This window comes from Muntiacus reevesi, chromosome 6 (genome assembly GCF_963930625.1).
Source record: "Muntiacus reevesi chromosome 6, mMunRee1.1, whole genome shotgun sequence".
Classification (NCBI taxonomy): Eukaryota; Metazoa; Chordata; class Mammalia; order Artiodactyla; family Cervidae; genus Muntiacus; species Muntiacus reevesi.
In genome coordinates, this window is record NC_089254.1 from 63,161,691 (window position 1) to 63,181,069 (window position 19,379).

The window sequence follows — 19,379 nt, forward strand, 5'->3', positions numbered from 1 at the left end:
AGATTATGGACATTGTCTTCAGCCCACAGAAGTGAACTATGAGGTGAATCTGGTATAGACACACTTTTGAACACTATAAAATCAGTCCTTCTTACTAAATAAACATGGAACTCTCACTGAGGGAATATTAGCTTGAAGGGGCAGTAAAGATTATTAGGTGGCCCATAATGCATACAGATTTAGTCAAGACTGTATGACTGTCTTCATTTCCCTCTTCTTGCTATCCACTGGTCTATATGTTGGAGGCTTGTATAACTATCTTCATTTCCCTCTTGCTGTCCACTGTCTGTATGTTTGTATGACTGTCTTTATCTCCTTGCTTTCTAATGGTCTATATGCTGGAGGCTTGTATGACTGTCTTCACTTCCCTCATCTTGCTGTCCCCACAGGTCTGTATGCTGGAGGCTTCTATGACTGTCTTCATTTCCCTCTTCTTGCTGTCCATTGGCTGGCAAACCAGGAAGCTGAGGCTAGATTCCCTGCCTGCTGGCAGGGCTACTGCCTGAGGAGAAAGGTCAAGGCATTGTCACGGGACAAGAGAATGCCTGGAATGTGGCCAAATGGGAACGCAGTTAGACATTATTTTTAGTTCCCACAGGATGAGGTCTGGAGCAGTCACTGTTATTGGAATTGAAAACTGTCATCTCATCAATAATCATTAGAGAAATGCAAATCAAAAATACAGTGAGGTATCACCTCACACCAGTCAGAATGGCCATGATCAAAAAATCTAGAAACAAAAAATGCTGGAGAGGGTGTGGAGAAAAGGGAATCCTCTTACACTATTGATGGGATTGTAAATTGGTACAACCATTGTGAACAGTATGGAGGTTCCTTAAAAAACAAATACAGAACTACCACATGACCCAGCAGTTTACTCTTGGGCATATAGCTGAAAAAAACTCTAATTTGAAAAGATAAATGCATGCCAGCGTTCACTGCAGCACTATTTACAACCGCCAAGACATGGAAGCAACCTAAATATCCATCAGCAGAGGAGTGGATAAAGGAGATGTGGTGCATATACACAATGGAATAGGTGTATATGTTGCCATTCCCTTCTCCAGGGGATCTTCCCAGCCCAGGGACTGAACCTGGGTCTTCTGCATTGCAGGCAGATTCTTTACCATCTGAGCCACCAGCGATCCTGATGGAGTATTACTCAGCTATAAGAGGGAATGAAATAATGCTGCCTGCAGCAGCAAGGATGGACCTAGATGTTGTCACACTGAGTAAGTCGGACAGAGAAAGACAAATACTGTGTGATATCACTTATATACGGAATCTTAAAGCACAAATGAACTGATTTACAAAACAGGGTCACAGATGTAAAAAACAAAATTTATGGTTACCTGGGGGAAATGGGGGTAGGGAGGGATAAACTGGGAGATTGGGCTTGATATACACATAGTACTATATAAAACAGATAAATAATAAGGACCTACTGTATAGCAGAGGGAAATCTATTCAGCACTCTGTTATGGCCTATATGGGAAAAGAATCTATAAAAGAGTGGATATTTGCTTATGCATAATTGATTCACTTTACTGTCCAGCAGAAACTAACAAAACATAAATCAACTATAGTCTAATAAAATTATTTTAAAAGCACCCAAGTAAGAAATGCAAAGCCTTTAAACACGAAGTTCAAACTCCAAAGTTGGCTTAAAACCTTCCTAAGTAGAATAAAATTATGATCTCTCAGATTCTTGCTTTAAGGAATTAAGGTTTTAGGATGTTCATAATAGATCTAAAAGGGAGTACATTCTTCAAAGAAGAGCAAAATCAGATTGACATATGTTTAAGTTTTTTACAGAAAGCTATCCCTTTGTGTTTATTCTCTTAAAGCTAATTAAGCTTAGCTGTGCATGCTTGCATGCCAAGTTGCTTCAGTCATGTCCAACTCTTTGCAATCCCATAGACTATAGCTGTGCAGGCTCCTCTGTCCATGAGAGTCTCCAGGCAAGAATACTGGAGTAGGTTCCCATCTTAACTTTGCAATGTGAAGGTAATGCAAGCTGAATTGACCTTCCTAAGACTAGCCATCTAGCATTATTTTAGAAAGGTCAACTCAGCTTGCATTACCTTCACATTGCAAAGTTAACAGGGAGGTAAAAAAGAGGATATTCTTCATTTTCAAACTACTCATAGTTCTCTATCAAGTCAGGCACCACACCTGACCAGACAAGATGGATAGCAATCCCTCCATAGTAAAAATACTAAATAATTGGCATTTAAGACTCAACTGGGATATGTCAGCATTTTTTTACTTTGCCTTTCAAAGTATCACAATTGGACACTGAAAGAAATAACATATAGCTAATTAAAAGGCAGGCTGACATTCAAGCCTATTTTTTATCCAAAATTTACTTGTACTCTTCAATAAATTAATCAAAATGAGACTCTTCTAAGATAACTGTTACATTTCTGATCACCTTGAATATGAGCAAGAGTATTTATGTGTTTTAAAGGTAGAAAAATTAAAACCTCAGTGCATTAGTGTTTCTATAGTTTTATCAACTTATTTCCTTTCATTTACTGAATCAATCTGTAAATTGGTCAGTATAGATATTTTTTGGTTTATTTTATCTAAGAATGGGCTGCTACCATGTATCCCCCCAAAACACAGAGGAAGGCACATGGAAGTACCCTGATCCTGCCAACATCTCAAAGACCAATATATTGACCTCACAAGAACAGTGAAGGGAAGAGATCTGTGGTTTAGGTAAAAGAGTCTGGAACCAGAGACTCCAGTGTACTGTAAACAGCCATCTCTGTCTATCTCACATGCCCTCACACAAATAACCCAGTGTGTAGCGCCTGTGGCAGGCAGCCTCTGAGATGGCCCCCAGTGAGCTCTGTCTTCTGGAATCCATACCCTTCTGTAACTCCTTCCCCGAGAGCAGGGGTCCCTGACCTCCAGGATCTAATAATGCCTGATGATCTGAGGTGGAGCTGATGTAATAATAATAGAAATAAGTGAAAGTGAAAGTTGCGCGGTCGTGTCCGACTCTTTGAGACCCTATGGACTATACAGTCTATGGAATTCTCCAGGCCAGAATACTGAAGTGGGTAGCCTTTCCCTTCTACAGGGTATCTTCCCAACCCAGGGATCGAACCCAAGTCTCCCACATTGTAGGTGGATTTCTTTACCAGTTGAGCCACAAGGGAAGTCCAAGAATACTGGAGGGGTAGCCTATATCCCTTCTCCAGTGGATCTTCCTGACCCAGGAATTGAACCGGGCTCTCCTGCATTGCAGGTGGATTCTTTAACAATTGAGCTATTGTTAAAGACCAATAGAAATAAAGTACACAATAAATGTAATCTGCTTAAATCATCCCCAATGCATCCCCAAACCCTGGTCCATGGAAATATTGTCTTCGATGAAACTGGTCCCTGATGCCAAAAAGGCTGGTGACTGCTGCCCTAGAGCATAGGCTAGACCTAGTGACTTGCTTCCAACACACAGAGTAATAGCAAGAGTAGTGGGGTATGACTTCTGAGATTAGGTTACAGAAAGACTGTCTTCCATTGTGGGTGCCTTGCTTGCTTGCTGTAAGAGAAGCCAGCTGCCATGTGGGGAGCTGCCTATGGGAAGATCCATATGACAGGAAACAGGGTTCCTGTTCTGAGAACAGTCACTAAGTGACACCTGCAGGCTAGTCGCCTCTGAGGAACTGAATCCTGCCAAAGATCATGTGAGTGAGCTTGGAAGTGGACGCTTCCCTACTCGAGCCTTGCAGCCTCACTGTCAGTTTGACTGCAGCCTCATTATTAACCTTGAACCAAAGGCACCCAGCAAAAGCCACCTGGATTCCTGTCCACAGAGACCATGCAATAATAAACATTTACAGTTTCAAGCCACTAGGTTTGGGGGCAATCTGTTAGTCAGTTGGAGGAAATGACAACCCATTCCAGTATTCTTGCCTGGAGAATCCTATGGACAGAGGAGCCTGGTGGGCTGTCCATGGGGTTACAGAGATTTGGACATGACTGAGCACACATATACGACAGATAATTAATACATCAAATGAAACAAGAGATCAGGGTGGAAATCTGCTTGCCCAGAAAGAAGGCAGCTCAGGAGTCTGGGTTTAGGGTGAGCAAAAAGAGGAAGGCCAGAACACAGAGTTCAAGGCGTTGTGGGAGGAGGGTACAGACACAGGGGCAGCATAGACACATGGGTAAGACAGATTAAGGGTTATGGGTCAAACTGGGCTTCCATCCTGGCTTTACCTCACCTCTCTGCATGAGTTGTGTAATGTCCCTGAGCTTCAGAAGTATTATCTGTAACATGAGGTCCCTAACTGTACACACCTGAGAGAGAGGACACATCTAAAGTGTGGGGAGCAACTTCTGCCACAGAGTGAGTGTCTAGGGTTATCAATGGAGCAGGTCTGCAGAAGGTAACCTAATTCACTTAAAAGGAGGATCTGTCCACTCAGTGGGTTGGGGAGGTTGTGCACTTTTCCTAATGCATCAAATTGCGCAGGGCAGGTAGAGTATGCGGAGGCGGCGCCAAGGAGGTGTCAGCTTACTTCTTGAGGTGGATCATCAGGTATCGGAGGGTCTCATAGTGGGCAGGAGGAAGCAGCATCAGCACTTCATGGACCGCTTCCAGCCTCTCATCCGCATTGGAGATTTCTGTGAAGATCACACATAATGAATATCAGTGCAGTGCTGAAACATTAAAGTTTTCAGAGAAACTATAAGAAGTTTGGTTTGTTCAGGCTACAGAGGAAGGGGATGTCTAATAATATTTCACTTAAAGTGATCCATTTGTTCATGTCTTGTCTTATTTCAGAAAGGGTTTGAGGCTGGGAGCCACATGCGTATTGAATGTCCCCTGGCTGCATGGCAGGAGGCTGCCTGTGGTCCTTGCCCTCCAGGACTCTGCAGCCTTGTAGATACTCACTGGTGGCACACACGCAGACTGTGCTCTGCCCATCTTCTGAACCCTGGATTTGCTAGAAACTATGACCAGCTTTAATTTAAACTGGACCACACTTGGGAGCTTTCTCTTGAAATTGTCTACCAAATCTTTTCGTGGCAGGCATAACTGAATCCACTTTATAATGCAAGGGTACTGGCAGGTGAGCCAGCCAATTCAGGCTGCACTGTTGGTACTTTTTGTCAAAATGTTGGCATGGTGAACCCCAGGGTGCTGTCCAGGTTAGGAAGTAGATAGTAGGCACGTTAACAATGGGAGGAAGCTTGCATGCTTCTGTTTTCAGGACTCTGATAGGTGTTGGCAGCCATTCAAAGAACGCTCTCCTGGTCATTCCTCCTGGGGTAGACGGTACCTGCTGTCAGAACCTTCCCCACAAGACCACTGGGATCTTGTGGATCCCTGGAAAGAATGCTCTTACCATGGAGCATTACCACGGCTCATCTGGAAAGTACACCCTGCATGTTTGCAGTCTGCCCATATGTCTCCCCATCAGGTATCTTGTTACTATAGTTAGCAACATATACCTTTAAAGATTATAGTTTTTTAAAAAAACTTCCTCAAAGTGTGCTTGACTTCTGTGTCATGCATTCTAGCAGTTGAATCTCCCTTTCCTCACTACAGTCCTGGACAAAGTGTAATGCAACCCCCCCCCCCCCCCCCGACCCCCAACACACACACACAGACACACACAGGTCCTGACCTGATGGCACGACCCAAGTGCCAAACCCTGAAGGAGCAGCTCTGGGCTGATGGAAGACTAATGCTCATGTTCCATTTCTGAACCTGTGTGCTCAGCTCTCTAAGCTTAGTTTACCTCCTCCGTAAAATGGGATTACAATATTTGCCTCATCAGGTAGATGAGGAGGTTAAAAAAGGAGATATTGGTGAGAGTTCCTAGGATAGTACTTGACACAGTATCTTCTTGGCCTGTTACTGATTTTGAACAGCATCAATGTGCCCTAACTTGGGGTATGACTTTAATCAACTGGCAAGGGTATTCTGCTGAATAGATGAGAGTAGTTAATCTATACAGCCCTCACTGAAGACTATCTGATTGCTTACTAGAAAAGCATTTCACTTTCAACGTATAACAGAGTAAGTCTGACTGTGCTGGTTGCCAGCATAGAGAAAACAGTGGGGACAGACAGAACTGCCTGGTACCCAGCATCAGCCGAGTAGAACTGGCTTAGTGCTGGTTCCTTCAGCTAGTGTACTATGTCTGGTTTTCTATTAACTGTACCGTTGTGCCTCACTTGGCAAAGCAAGCCCTCCTGCAATAATTTAATCAGGTTCTGAGTTTTCATTTTCTTGAAGTCAAAAATATCGCACTTAAAAATTTGGTGCCTTAAAAAATTAGTTCTCAATACTTACTTGCTGCTTCTATAAATTTGGAATAGGTATCATAGGTGATGACAGGAATGGGTAAGTCTCTGAAATACAGTTTAAGGGCTCCAGTGATGATGTTTATATCTGGATAGATGCTGGCAGATATATCTGCCTTTTCACCATCTGAAAAACAATCAATGATCCAATTCCTAATTAGGATCTTATTTCACCAAGTTAAACCGTGCCCAGAAAGAAAAAAAAAAAAGATCCAACAATGAATGCTCCCTTACAAGTCTCAGCTGACTCCTTTGGCATCTAATAACATGGAGATGCAGGAAGTAACAAAAAGAAGTTTGGTAAGAGGGATTTTGAGTCTGAGGGTAAGTACAGCCAAAAAAGTAGTGAAATAGACTTAAAATAGTTTTTTGGGTGCCAGCCCTTGGTAATTTGCTAAGTAGAAGTCTAGCACAGTAATTTATATTCTAGACACAAAGCTTATAATAGGATAACAATCTAATTTGAAATTATAAAATCGAGAATCTCATATGGTATTCTTGGATTTGGATTTAAAGATCACATACATAAAATAAGCTGAATATCTTCAGGTTTTAATGTTTCTTTCAGGCTTACCAAAGTTTCTTTTCACTTGATTATTCCTTTCTTAATCCCTAAGACTTTAATCTGGGAAACTTAAACCTTCCCTCATGTGTAGGTAATGTTATATTTCTTACCATTTTTTTGCAATCTTTCTGAAGACATATTTTGACTTTTTGTTTTTACCATTAGTAGATATCAGTCCAATTTAACTGTCATAATCTATAAAATTTTTTCAATCATATAGGGACTATTAGCATTATCTTTTATACAGAGAATTGAAAGAAAGAACAAATGTCTCAGCAAATTTGGTTGTGAGGATTAAAAAGCTCTTAATGTATAGAAAACAGTAAGAGTGTAGCAGATAGGCCATCTGATAACATTATTTATGTATTTAACAAATAATTACTGAGAATCTACCATGGGCCAGGCACTGTTAAACTCTAGTGAATTAAGAAAAGACATAAATTTGCCCCTCAGTTTCCATGGGGGATTGGTTCTAGGAACTCCCCACCGCATGGGTACCAAAATCCATGGATGCTCAAATCCCTTATATAAAATGGCTTAGTATGTACATATAACCTATATATATTCTCCTGTATACTTTAAATCATCTCTACATTATGTATAATACCTAATACAATGTAAATGCTATGTAAATAACATTAATACAATGTTCAGTTCAGTTCAGTCACTCAGCCGTGTCCGACTCTTTGCGACCCCATGAATCGCAGCACGCCAGGCCTCCCTGTCCATCACCAATTCCCAGAGTTTACTCAAACTCATGCCCATTGAGTCGGTGATGCCATCCAGCCATCTCATCCTCTGTTGTCCCCTTCTCCTCCTGCCCCCAATCCCTCCCAGCATTAGGGTCTTTTCCAGTGAGTCAACTCTTCATATGAGGTGGCCAGAGTATTGGAGTTTCAGCTTCAACATCAGTCCTTCCAGTGAACACCCAGGACTGATTTCCTTTAGGATCGTCTGGTTGGATCTCCTTGCAGTCCAAGGGATTCTCAAGAGTCTTCTCCAAAACCATAGTTCAAAAGCATTAATTTTTTGGTGCTCAGCTTTCTTCACAGTCCAACTCTCACATCCATACATGACCACTGGAAAAACCATAGCCTTGACCAGATGGACCTTTGTTGGCAAAGTAATGTCTCTGCTCTTTAATATGCTATCTAGGTTGGTCATAACTTTCCTTCCAAGGAGTAAGCGTCTTTTAATTTCATGGCTGCAATCACCATCTGCAGTGATTTTGGAGCCCCCAAAAATAAAGTCTGACACTGTTTCCACTGTCTCCCCATCTATTTCCCGTGAAGTGGTGGGACCAGATGCCATGATCTTCGTTTTCTGAATGTTGAGCTTTAAGCCAACTTTTTCACTCTCCTCTTTCACTTTCATCAAGAGGCTTTTTAGTTCCTCTTCACTTTCTGCCATAAGGGTGGTGTCATCTGTATATCTGATGTTATTGATATTTCTCCCGGCAATCTTGATTCCAGCTTGTGCTTCTTCCAGCCCAGCGTTTCTCATGATGTACTCTGCATATAAGTTAAATAACCAGAGGGACAATATACAGCCTTGACGCACTCCTTTTCCTATTTGGAACCAGTCTGTTGTTCCATGTCCAGTTGTGGCATACAGATTTCTCAAGAGGCAGGTCAGGTGGTCTGGTATTCCCATCTCTTTCAGAATTTTCCACAGTTTATTGTGATCCACCCAGTCGAAGGCTTTGGCATAGTCTATAAAGCAGAAATAAATGTTTTTCTGGAACTCTCTTTGCTTTTTTGATGATCCAGCAGATATTGGCAATTTGATCTCTAGTTCCTCTGCCTTTTCTAAAACTAGCTTGAACATCTGGAAGTCCATAGCTCACATATTGCTGAAGCCTGGCTTGGAGAATTTTGAGCATTACTTTACTAGTGTGTGAGATGAGTGCAATTGTGCGGTAGTTTGAGCATTCTTTGGCATTGCCTTTCTTAGGGATTGGAATGAAAACTGACCTTTTCCAGTCCTGTGGCCACTGCTGAATTTTCCAAATTTGCAGGCATATTGAGTGCAGCACTTTCACAGCATCATCTTTCAGGATTTGAAATAGCTCAACTGGAATTCCATCACATCCACTAGCTTTGTTCGTAGTGATGCTTTCTAAGGCCCACCTGACTTCACATTCTAGGATGTCTGACTCTAGGTGAGTGATCACACCATTGTGATTATCTGGGTCGTGAAGATCTTTTTTGTACAATGCAATATTAATGCTACATAAATAGTTGCCAGCTTGTGGCAAATTGAAGTGTTGCTTTTTGGAACTTTCTGGAATTAAAAAACATATTTCTGATCCACAGTTGGTTGAATCTACCAATATGGAACCTGCAGATACAGAAGGCCAATGGTAGTTTTGTTCAAATAACTCTGGTTAGATTGGAAGTCGGGCATGAAGCTCAACAACTGCAAGGAAATGGGAAGACAGCTCTGCTGGAGAAATGTGGAAACATGGAGCGGGACAGAGGAAAAGGAAATGGAATTCTTAGGTCAGTGTGGGGTGGTCAGGGAAAAGTCATGAGAAGAGAAGACTTATGCTGACATCTGATTGATAAAAACAATTCAGTATTTGCCAGGCAGAATTGTGAACACATTCTAGATGGAGAGAGCAAGGTGACCCCAGGTGCTTGTTCATGAAGAGAAGTAGAAAGTACTTCAGTATTGCTAGGGTACAAAGTCTATAGAGAGGAGCTTGTGGCTATGAGCATGCAGATAGATCATCAAAGACCTCATCTACTACTCTACAGAGCAGAGGACCTATCTAGTGGGCCAAAGGTTCCATCTCTGATTGGCTGTACCAGAATTATTTGGATCATTCAAAGGAAATACAGATTCTTAGGCTCACTCAGCTTCCTGAATGAGTTCCCAGGGTGGACCCTGCTGCTCTGTATTTTTAATAAGTTCCCTAGTTAGCTCATGATATCTGACCTAAGCGAGAGTATGGCCTGGAGGACAGTATGGCACAGTCATAAAGAAAAAAAGGAGTTACCTCCTAAACTTCCCCTAGTTCAGTGCCAGGGGTACCCCCATCCCTATGCTCTCCTCTTTGGATCTCTGGAAGAAGGAGAAGAGTCAATGGGATCTGAGATGGAGGATGCAGAAGGTACCATGTGCCATGGTGCCATGTGACAGATCATAAATGTTGGGCAACAAAGTCAAGAAGCTTAATGACACCAAAGGCTGGCTGATCATTCAAGTAGTATTTTTAACTCACTTCTCCATGTGGTCAACTGTCCATGACTTTTTAAAAGACACTTTCCCCAGAGAATCAGAGAACTATGAGAGAACTATGGATTACATTACTTCCTGGCTTCCTAATGAACAGCTCTTAGTAGCTCTAAAACCCCATTTCCTTTATTAATAAAACTGGTTTCAAAAGAGAAGATGCTAAGGATAAGTCATTTAGCACTCAATAAAGTGCAAGTCTGGGGCATCCTTGGCTCAGAAGGTAAAGAATTTGCCTGCAATGCAGGAGACCCGGGTTAGGTCCCTGGGTTGGGAAGATCTCCTGGAGAAGGGAACAGCTACCCATTCCAGTATTCTTTGCCTAGGAAATCCCATGGACAGAGGACGCTGATGGGGTCTGTCCATGAACAGCCAGACACAACTGAGCAACTAACACATACATACATGCAGAGGGCAAGCCTACCTCTGTCAAATGCCATTTTGACATCTTCGATGTGTTCTGTGAACCCGGAGACTCTATAAAGTCCTTCTGACTTTAGTCCTGTTAAAAAAAAAAAAAAAAAGAGAGATAGATTTTAACTGTAGCTTCCTAAAGCATCTAAAAAAGAATGTAATTTCCTATCTACACTGCATGCTATCAGGAAATGAGCAAATGTAGTCAGTGCTCTTATCAGGGGCTTCTCTGGTGGCTCGGTGGTAAGGAATCTCCTGCCAATGCAGGAGACACAGGTTTGATCCCTGGGTCCGGATGATCCCATGAAGGGGGAAATGGCAACCGACTCCAGTGTTCTTGCCTGGAAAATGCCATGGACAGAGGAGTCTGGCAGGCAACAGTCCATGGGGTTACAAAGAGTCGGATATGACTGAGTGACTAAGAAAGAAATGCACACAAGCACACTCTTATATATTACACATGATCACATCAGAACTTGAACTTGTCCATCTCAGCTTCTGTGCATCTGTCTTCATTGCTTGTGTGGCGGTGGAGACCTCGGGGTCTGGTCTTCCTCCTGCCTGGCTCTGCAGAGTGAACCCATGATTAAGATTCTCATCAGTCATGATGTCTTGCTTCCTTTGTTCTTCTGACAGTGGATGAGACTTCACTTCAGCAAACTATTTTCTCCCCAGCATCATCTCTATCCATATGCCACACTGCATGTAGCACAGTGCTCGGTACACAAGTATGCATATGTGTGGTACATCTTATCCTGATTTTACTAGAACTATCCAAATTTTATAGCCTACGTGTTTATCATAATCATGACAATATGTTAAATGTTTTACTACATATGATTGATTTAATTGGTATACCTTCAAATAAATGATTATACAAATAGATGCAGAAAAATAAAATTCTAATGAATGAGTCTGGAAACTTCATCACTGTATATTTAGGGTAAGTAAAAGATGTGGGTGCAGCTCCTAGACCTTATTGATTTGTTAGGATATTTCAAAGTATCAGAAAGGATAGAGGATAAGATTTCAGACCTTGTATATCAAAAACCAGCTGCTATCAAACTATAGCTACAGTCATAATAAGCAAATAAACAGTTTCTACTGCTGCTGCATACAGTCTGTCAAGCAATGTAACTAAAGTACATTTCTGTTTTTCATGTATACTACCCACCGTATATAAAAGCTGACACTGGATCTGCTAAAGCTCCAATACTTTGGCCACCTGATGCAAAGAACTGACTCTTTGGAAAAGACTCCAATGCTGGGAAAGATTGAATGCAAAAGCAGAAGCGGGTGGCAGAGGATGAAATATTTAGATAGCATCACTGACTCAATGGACATGAATTCGAGCAAACTCTGGGAGATAGTGAGGACAGAGGAGCCTGGCCTGTTGAAGTCCATGGGGTCATGAAGAGTTGGACATGACTTAGCAACTGAACAAAAGCAACATTAGGTCTGCATCAGAGACAGCAAATGCATGGCACAGATTCTACCCCTCCTCTCTCCTATGGCCATCAGAGACACTCTTCATTGACCTTAGCTTTCTCTCCTACTGAGTCCCACCCAGATTCAGAATTTGTCTCCGACAGTTGTCTAGGGTGCCACTAGTGATCAACTGAATTGGCCCATAAGATGAGACTTGGTTCTAGTTGGTGGTGCCTTAAGCATGCCTTGGTCCAGTTGTAACCCACCCTGCAGCAGAGGTGAGTGCACAGTGGCACTTGGGAGCACAGTGCAGTGGACACTAACCCTGCCTTTTGATAGAAGAGCCTACAGGGAAGGTCTTACTGAGGAACTGCCTTTAAGGAAGTCATGGGACTTCCCTGGCGGTCCAGTGGTTAAGACTCCGCCTTCCAATGCAGGGGGTGTGGGTTCTGCCTCTGGTCAGGGAGCTGAGATCCCACATGCCTCCTGGCCAAAAAACCAGAACATAAAACAGAAGCAATATTGTAACAAAGTCAATAAAGATGATAGAAATGGTCCACAGTAACAATAAATAAATAAATAAATAGAGGAAGTCATGAGGGATGGGTTGGACTTTGCCAGAGTTAGCAGAAGCTGCCGCCTCCCTCTACTATTAATTCTCCCTTCCTTTGCTAATTCTCCCTTCCTTTGCTGTGATGAAACTTTCGTTTTTTAGAACAACACTCATTGCAGAGGCCATTAAATCCTGGCCAATGTGAAGAGAGCAGAAGTGATGTGCACAGTGCTGCCCATGGACTTGAAGGGCATGCCCTTCTGCTCTTGGCCAGAATGCAGATGAAATGGTGATAACCATCTGGAACCATAGAGAGGAGGGCAACACTCAGAGATGACGGGGTAACCAGCGGGGGGGCCTGAATTCCTGCCTCTGGGCAGCTATCCCAGCCCTGGACTGCTGCTGGAGACAGAGAGGTTTCCATCTTGTTGATGTCACTATTTGTTGGGGTCTCTGTGATGGCATGAGAACATCTGGGTTAAGAACATTGGTCAGACACACAGATTTGGAGGTGGAGTTAAAGGATTGGGTCATACCAGGTAAAAAAGAAATAACACAGTTGAGTCTTATATGTTGGACCCTGTACTAGGCTGGTTATCTGGATCAACACCTTATGAGGTACAGGTGATTCTGTTCACTTTGAAGATGAAAGAAAAGAAAGTGAAAGTATTAGTCACTCAGTTGTGTCTGACTCCTTGAGACCTCATGGACAGTAGCCTGCCAGGCCCCTCTGTCTGTGGAATTCTCCAGGCAAGAATACAGGAATGAGCTGCCATTCCCTTCTCCAAGGAATCTTCCCAACCCAGGGATCGAACCCAGGTTTCATGCCTTGCAGGAGCCATCATGGAAGCATGAATCAATCACCTTATGAGCTGCAACTGATTCTGTTCACTTTGAAGATGAGGAGATAGATATTCAAATGGAGTAGGTAACTTGCCCAAGGTCATACTGTAGCTGATATGAGAAATGGTTGGGAATCTAACTTCAAGTTCATGATCTTTTCACTCTGCCATATTATGCAGAAACAAATGTCCATAAAGGCATCTGGAAAACAGTAAGAAATTGGCTATGGGTTGAAGATGGGATAAGATCTTGGCATTGGTGGCAATGAAGCTGGAAATGGAAGTTCTTCCATTCCAAAATTCCAAAAATGAATTTCTTCCAGCCCATTCTCTGGTTTCTGCTCACATGCATGGGACCCTCATGCCTGTAGCTCCAGTCCCTTTGCTGTGACTCCTAGCACAAATTCCTAACTTGTGCTATTCTAGCTCTTATACTAGACATGCTTAGTGCTGTGGTTTCTGTGGACACACTAGACATCAGATGTGGCAGTAACTTGTCTCCAGTTGTTAGTAGTCTCTGATGAGGATCACCATGGGATGATCCCAGCTTCTTCAGAGAAGCGCAGGTTCTGATGGTAAGCTCTGGAGAGGCTGATTATCTGACCCTCTGGGGTAGCAGAACCCTTGAAACAGCAGTACCCATGGCTGCTCTTCCCAGACATTCATCCAGAGTCAGGGCACCCCCTCAACTTGGACCCATCTCAGCCCTGCATCAAGAACTCACCAGATCCCAAAGCCCCTACTCAACTCTAACAGACCCAGCAGGCAAAAGGCAGGAGGCATTTCTTACAATCTGAGATGAAATGACTGAGTCATAAGGGGACAGATTAGCTGTAGTTTTCACCCTGCATGGAAGAGGGAATCATTTCCTATCTCTAAAAGGTTTGGGAAAATAAGTTATAATATCATCTTTTGTTTTGGAAAGAATGGGATAGTTGGCAAATGCATAAATACCTGTAGCGTATAGTAAGCCAATTTAGACACAACAATGGTACCAGCTATAGTAGGGTACATACATGGCAACACTTGTAAAAGCCTTTCCAATTACCCAAATTCCATCCAACAATCCAAATTCTCTCCAACCATACTATAACCACCATATCACTGAACACTTTGATACTGAAAAGTGGCCAAACAAAGCTCAAATAAAGGAAAGATGACGCAAGCATAATATAAAGAATCTTTTCTTTGAAATGTTCCCATCTTCCTTGTATTCTCAGTTTTTGGTGGACAGATCTTTCAGTCTTTTAGCTTTCCTCTTTGAAATAAACAGAACCAATACTAGGAATAAATTTCTATGTGGTAGAAAATACATGTTGACCAATAACTTTTAAACTTTTTTTAAAAGAAGCATTTTTAAAGACTCGATTTAGACCTCACTTCTGCCATAAACCCTTTCTGAACTCTCCTCAGATAAGATTAAAATGTCCTTTTTTTGTGACTCCATGGTGTTTTGAATACACGTACTCATAGCATTTACTTAGCACACATACATGTATGCACTCATAGATTTATTTATTTGCACCCCTGATTCTGTATACTATGCTATGAATTTCTCAAAGGCATGAACTATAACTTTTATGTCTCCAGTGTGTAGTACATAATGAATGCTTGGCAAACATGTATTAAATGTATGCATGCATGGTTTTTGTACGAAACAGAAATTGATGTCATTGGTTGGATTTAGTTTGTGTGTGTGTGTGTATGTGTGTGTTTGTGCATGCAGGCCATTTCCCTGAGATCAACAGTGGAGAGTCAATTTAACAATTATAAGAATAAAGTCTCCTTGACAACACTAAAAAGAAAGTCACTATAATAAGGAGCTTTTTTCCCAAACCTCTTGCTTCAATTTCCCGAATGCAGATGTCTACCACCATGGGTCTCTGTGTGTTGTGAGCCTTCACGAGTGTCGTGAGGTCACAGCAGTACACTTTCTTGATCCTCTTGAGATCAGGTTGGCAGTCGTTGGGAACGTGCTTGGAACACTGCTTGTGTACGTTCAATCCACAGTCTGTAAAAAGAGAACCCACATTAGTTTTGCCTGGCGATTTTGTAAAAGTTCAACACAAATTATATGTTACCAAAAATAAAAAAAGGAAAACACCCCCAGGGCTTGCTGTATCTCTCTGGAACATCCATGCCACTTAGAAGTGATGCTGTCCACAAGATGAGTATAAAATCTCTCTGTACTCATGAAACTAAAATAATTCCATTTTTCTCAATAAGCCTTCTTTTATTGAGAAGAAAAGAGACATCTCACAGAGACAGTTTTGGTAATTAGGTTGTTTGTATGTTTTTTCCCTTCTGGGACTGAAACCTTGGGGACCGTTTGAGGGCTTTTGCATTTAGATTCCCAGAGCAAATCATGTCCCATAAAGGGCACCTAGGACTTCTGCTAGGGTGTTTCCCTTGACTTTGTGACACTCCTTTTGTGGAAGACATGATTACCCTGTCTGTAGGAATCTCTCATCTTTGGTCTGAGACCCCCATGACCACTGACGTACTCTTCTGCTTTCTTGGAGAACTGCCCATACTTTCCACTCCTGTCTTCTTTGCTGGGCAGTTTGAGTAGGCCATTTTCCTTTCTACTTGCCTTGACACCTATGAGTGGAAATATTGTCTAACTGGACACTGGAGGGAGGACTCAAGAGTTTACAATTTAGAACAATGCCATGTAATGTGATGATGAGAATAATTATTTATAAAGATCCAAAGCTGAAGAGGTGCTTTTAGTTCAATGCACATATTAAAAGCCTTATTAGCAGTTGGTATCCACTGATGGAATTTCTCTAACAATAACAAGGCACAGTCTACATTCTGGAAAATAAAAATTTAATGCTGAAAATGTTCAAAGTTGACTTGGTGTCTATTCAAAATACCTTCTAATATTGTTTTCATAGGTGTGAAAGTGAAGTCGCTCAGTCATGTTCAACTCTTTGCGACCCCATGGACTGTAGCCCACCAGGCTCCTCAGTCCATGGAATTTTCCAGGCAAGAGTACTGGAGTGGGTTGCCATTTCCTTCTCCAGGGGATCTTCCCAACTCAGGGGTCGAACCCGGGTCTCCCTCACTGCACGCAGACGCTTCACTGTCTGAGCCACCAGGTAGGTTTCATAGGTGTAAAGCATAATAATAAAATATTTTTTATATTTTATATGCATATTATAAACACATGATAATGAATATTAATGTCACTGTTTTTAAAAAAGCACTTAACCACACCAAAGATTTGAGAGGATATAAACTTTTGCAAAATCATCAATAAATGATTTTTGTCTTTATATGCTTATCATGTCATGTTTTACTGGGTGAGTTCTCTCTGCCTACCCCTTTCTAAAAATAAAACCACTTCTAATTATCTTAGCTTTATCAACATGAGAAATTTAACAAAGCTCAAGTAAATGTCAATAACATTTGATCTACTGAATATAAATATTGGTGAACTGAACTAAATAGAATTGGCTGGTTTTCTTGTTTGAGTAATGATAGCATCTACTCCTAGGGTTATCATGAGGATCAAATAAGTTAATATATGTAAAGTCTGAAGTGTGGGGAGTGCTACGTGAGAGTCAAATAGAAGAAATAGCAAATATGGTGATAGAAAATACAAGGATGCCTGCCTAGCCACTTTTAAGTGATTTCATTAGTCATTTTTACTAACTGTGAATTCTTACAAATTTCATTTAAAACATTTTTTTAAAATTATGGTAAAATATACATAAAGTTCACCATTTTAACCATTTAAATATACAGTTCAGTGGCATTAAGTACCTTCACCCTATGTACAAACATCACTATCTCCAAACCTTTTTTATCTTTCAAAACAGAAACTCTGTACCCATGAAACAATAACTCCTGGGGCCTTCTTCCTCGCGAGCCTGTCAACCATATTTTTCCCTCTGTGTCTATCAATCTGACTACTTTAGATATCTCATATAAGTGGAATCATACAGTGTTTGTCCTTTTGTGACTGCCTCATTTCACTCAGTACAATGTCCTGAAGGTTCATTCACATTGTAGCTCATGACAGAATTTCCTGAAGAACATTGCATTTAAGGCTGAATACTATTCCACTACACATATGTACCACATTTTGTCTATCTGCTCATCCACTGATGGGTACTTGGGTTGTTTCAACCTTTTGGCTATCAGGAACAATGTTGTTATCAATGTAGGTGTACAAATATTTGTTCAGTCCTTTCAGTTCTTTTGGGTATATACCCATAAGCGGAACTGCTGGATTATATGATAATTCTATTTTTAATTTCTTTATAAACTTCATTTTAAGGTCTGAAATGACAGTGTTTTTGTGTAGAGTTAAATACTGATATTTTATTAAAATGAAGATGTTTTATAACAAATACAGACATACTCAGTTTTTGCAAACTAATACAATTCTATATGCTATAAAGTCTAGTTAATTTTTAAAACACTTGAAATATGTAAAATATTGAGAGGTAATGATGGATATATCAAACATTTAATGGTCAGTTTTCAGTTTTCCTGCTGCTCAGAGGAAGTATGAGGTTAAGCCGTGGTCACTGGAGAATAATAACATAGCCTTAGTATATGTTTTATTTAAAAAAAAAAATTCCAAACCCTCTTATCCCAGAGAAAGTTGCTGTTCACAGCTAATCTGAATCCCAGAGTTTTGTTCTCATAATATTGACTTTGGACCAATTTCCTGCTGAAATTGGATAATACAAGCAACTAGGGATATTTTTGGTGGGTATAATCTAAACAGGTTGAATTAATGAGCACTGAGTAAAGCAGATATTTGAACACTTTGCTCAGTGGTTGAGCTGTAAGACACTCTGTAACTCTTGATGACTAAGCTTTTCATGGTAATTGGGGTCTCTGCAACACTTCTGGAGAGTCTGTCTCCAAACTTATGTTTCCTGCTTGCCTCGTAGATCTGGGGTGGGGGCAGGTAGAGGAACCGACCTACATGAGCACTCCTGGACCCATCCAGGTACCATCACCAGTGACAGCTGCATCTATGTCGAAGCTGAAATAGACCTTTCCAGGCAGAGGAAGGATTTAAAGTCCCATGATCTTGTGAACTAAAATGGGCAGCATGGGGAAGCAGATCATCTTTTTTTATTTTTAAAATTTTTACTGAAGTATAGCTGATTTATAATGTGTTAGTTTCAGGTATATAGCAAAGTGATTCAGATATTTTTTCCAGATTTTATATATATATATATATATATTTTTTTTTTTTTTTTCTTTTTCCAGATTCTTTTCACATAGAGGTAAATACTGAGTGGGGTTCCCTGTGCTATACAGCAGGTCCTTGTTTATTTTATATATAGAAATGTGTATATGTTGCTCCCAAAGTCCTGCTTTATCCCTCTCTGCTCCCACCTCTCGCCTCTGGTAACCCTAAGTTTGTTTTCTGTGTCTGTGAGTCTGTTTCTGTTTTGTAAATGAGTTCAAGTGTGGGAAATAGATCATCTTAATGTCGTGTCTTTAGCTTATTTTACTTTAAATGCTTCACACAAATTGTTTCTTTAAAATCATACTCTACCAAGAAACAAATCAGTTAAGCTATCAGTGGAAACCCAATCAATATATCACAGGAGGCTGTTCTTGCTCCTAGCCAGAACTGTTTGCCAGAAAAAGCCTGGCGTGATGAATTAGGAAGGCTGGTTACACATTAATTTGGCAATTCTTTTCTGTGTTGTTAGATATATCTTAATAAGATGTGTTGTGTGCGCTTAGCAATGGGTGTATGCGTCCAGTTCTAGGTGGAAAAACACCTAGGGTTTCAAAGTACTTTGAAAATATGTGATATGCAATCAACGTGTGTATTTTCACTGCTAATTTGATGGCAGAAAAATACCGGACCGGGGCTCTGGAGTCAAAGTTCCACCACTTACTATGTGGCCAAGGGCAATGAACAATTATCAATAAGGCTCAGTTACTTCATCTATTTAATGGGGAGAATAATTGCATCTCCCCCAAGGTTTGGGGCTAATGTCCATGGGGTTGCAAAGAGTTGGAC

General features: G+C 41.1%; 1 protein-coding gene across 1 annotated transcript in view; it reads right to left on the reverse strand.

Moving 5' to 3' along the window:
- The window catches only part of CHN2 (chimerin 2), a 322,964-nt gene that overhangs the window by 2,754 nt on the left and 300,831 nt on the right, over positions 1-19,379 (reverse strand). The window contains exons 9-12 of the mRNA XM_065938728.1: positions 15,210-15,383; positions 10,560-10,637; positions 6,323-6,460; positions 4,539-4,644 (exon numbers count right to left, since the gene is read on the reverse strand). Coding sequence (XP_065794800.1) covers positions 4,539-4,644; positions 6,323-6,460; positions 10,560-10,637; positions 15,210-15,383 — 496 coding nt within the window. The remainder of the gene's footprint in view (positions 1-4,538; positions 4,645-6,322; positions 6,461-10,559; positions 10,638-15,209; positions 15,384-19,379) is intronic.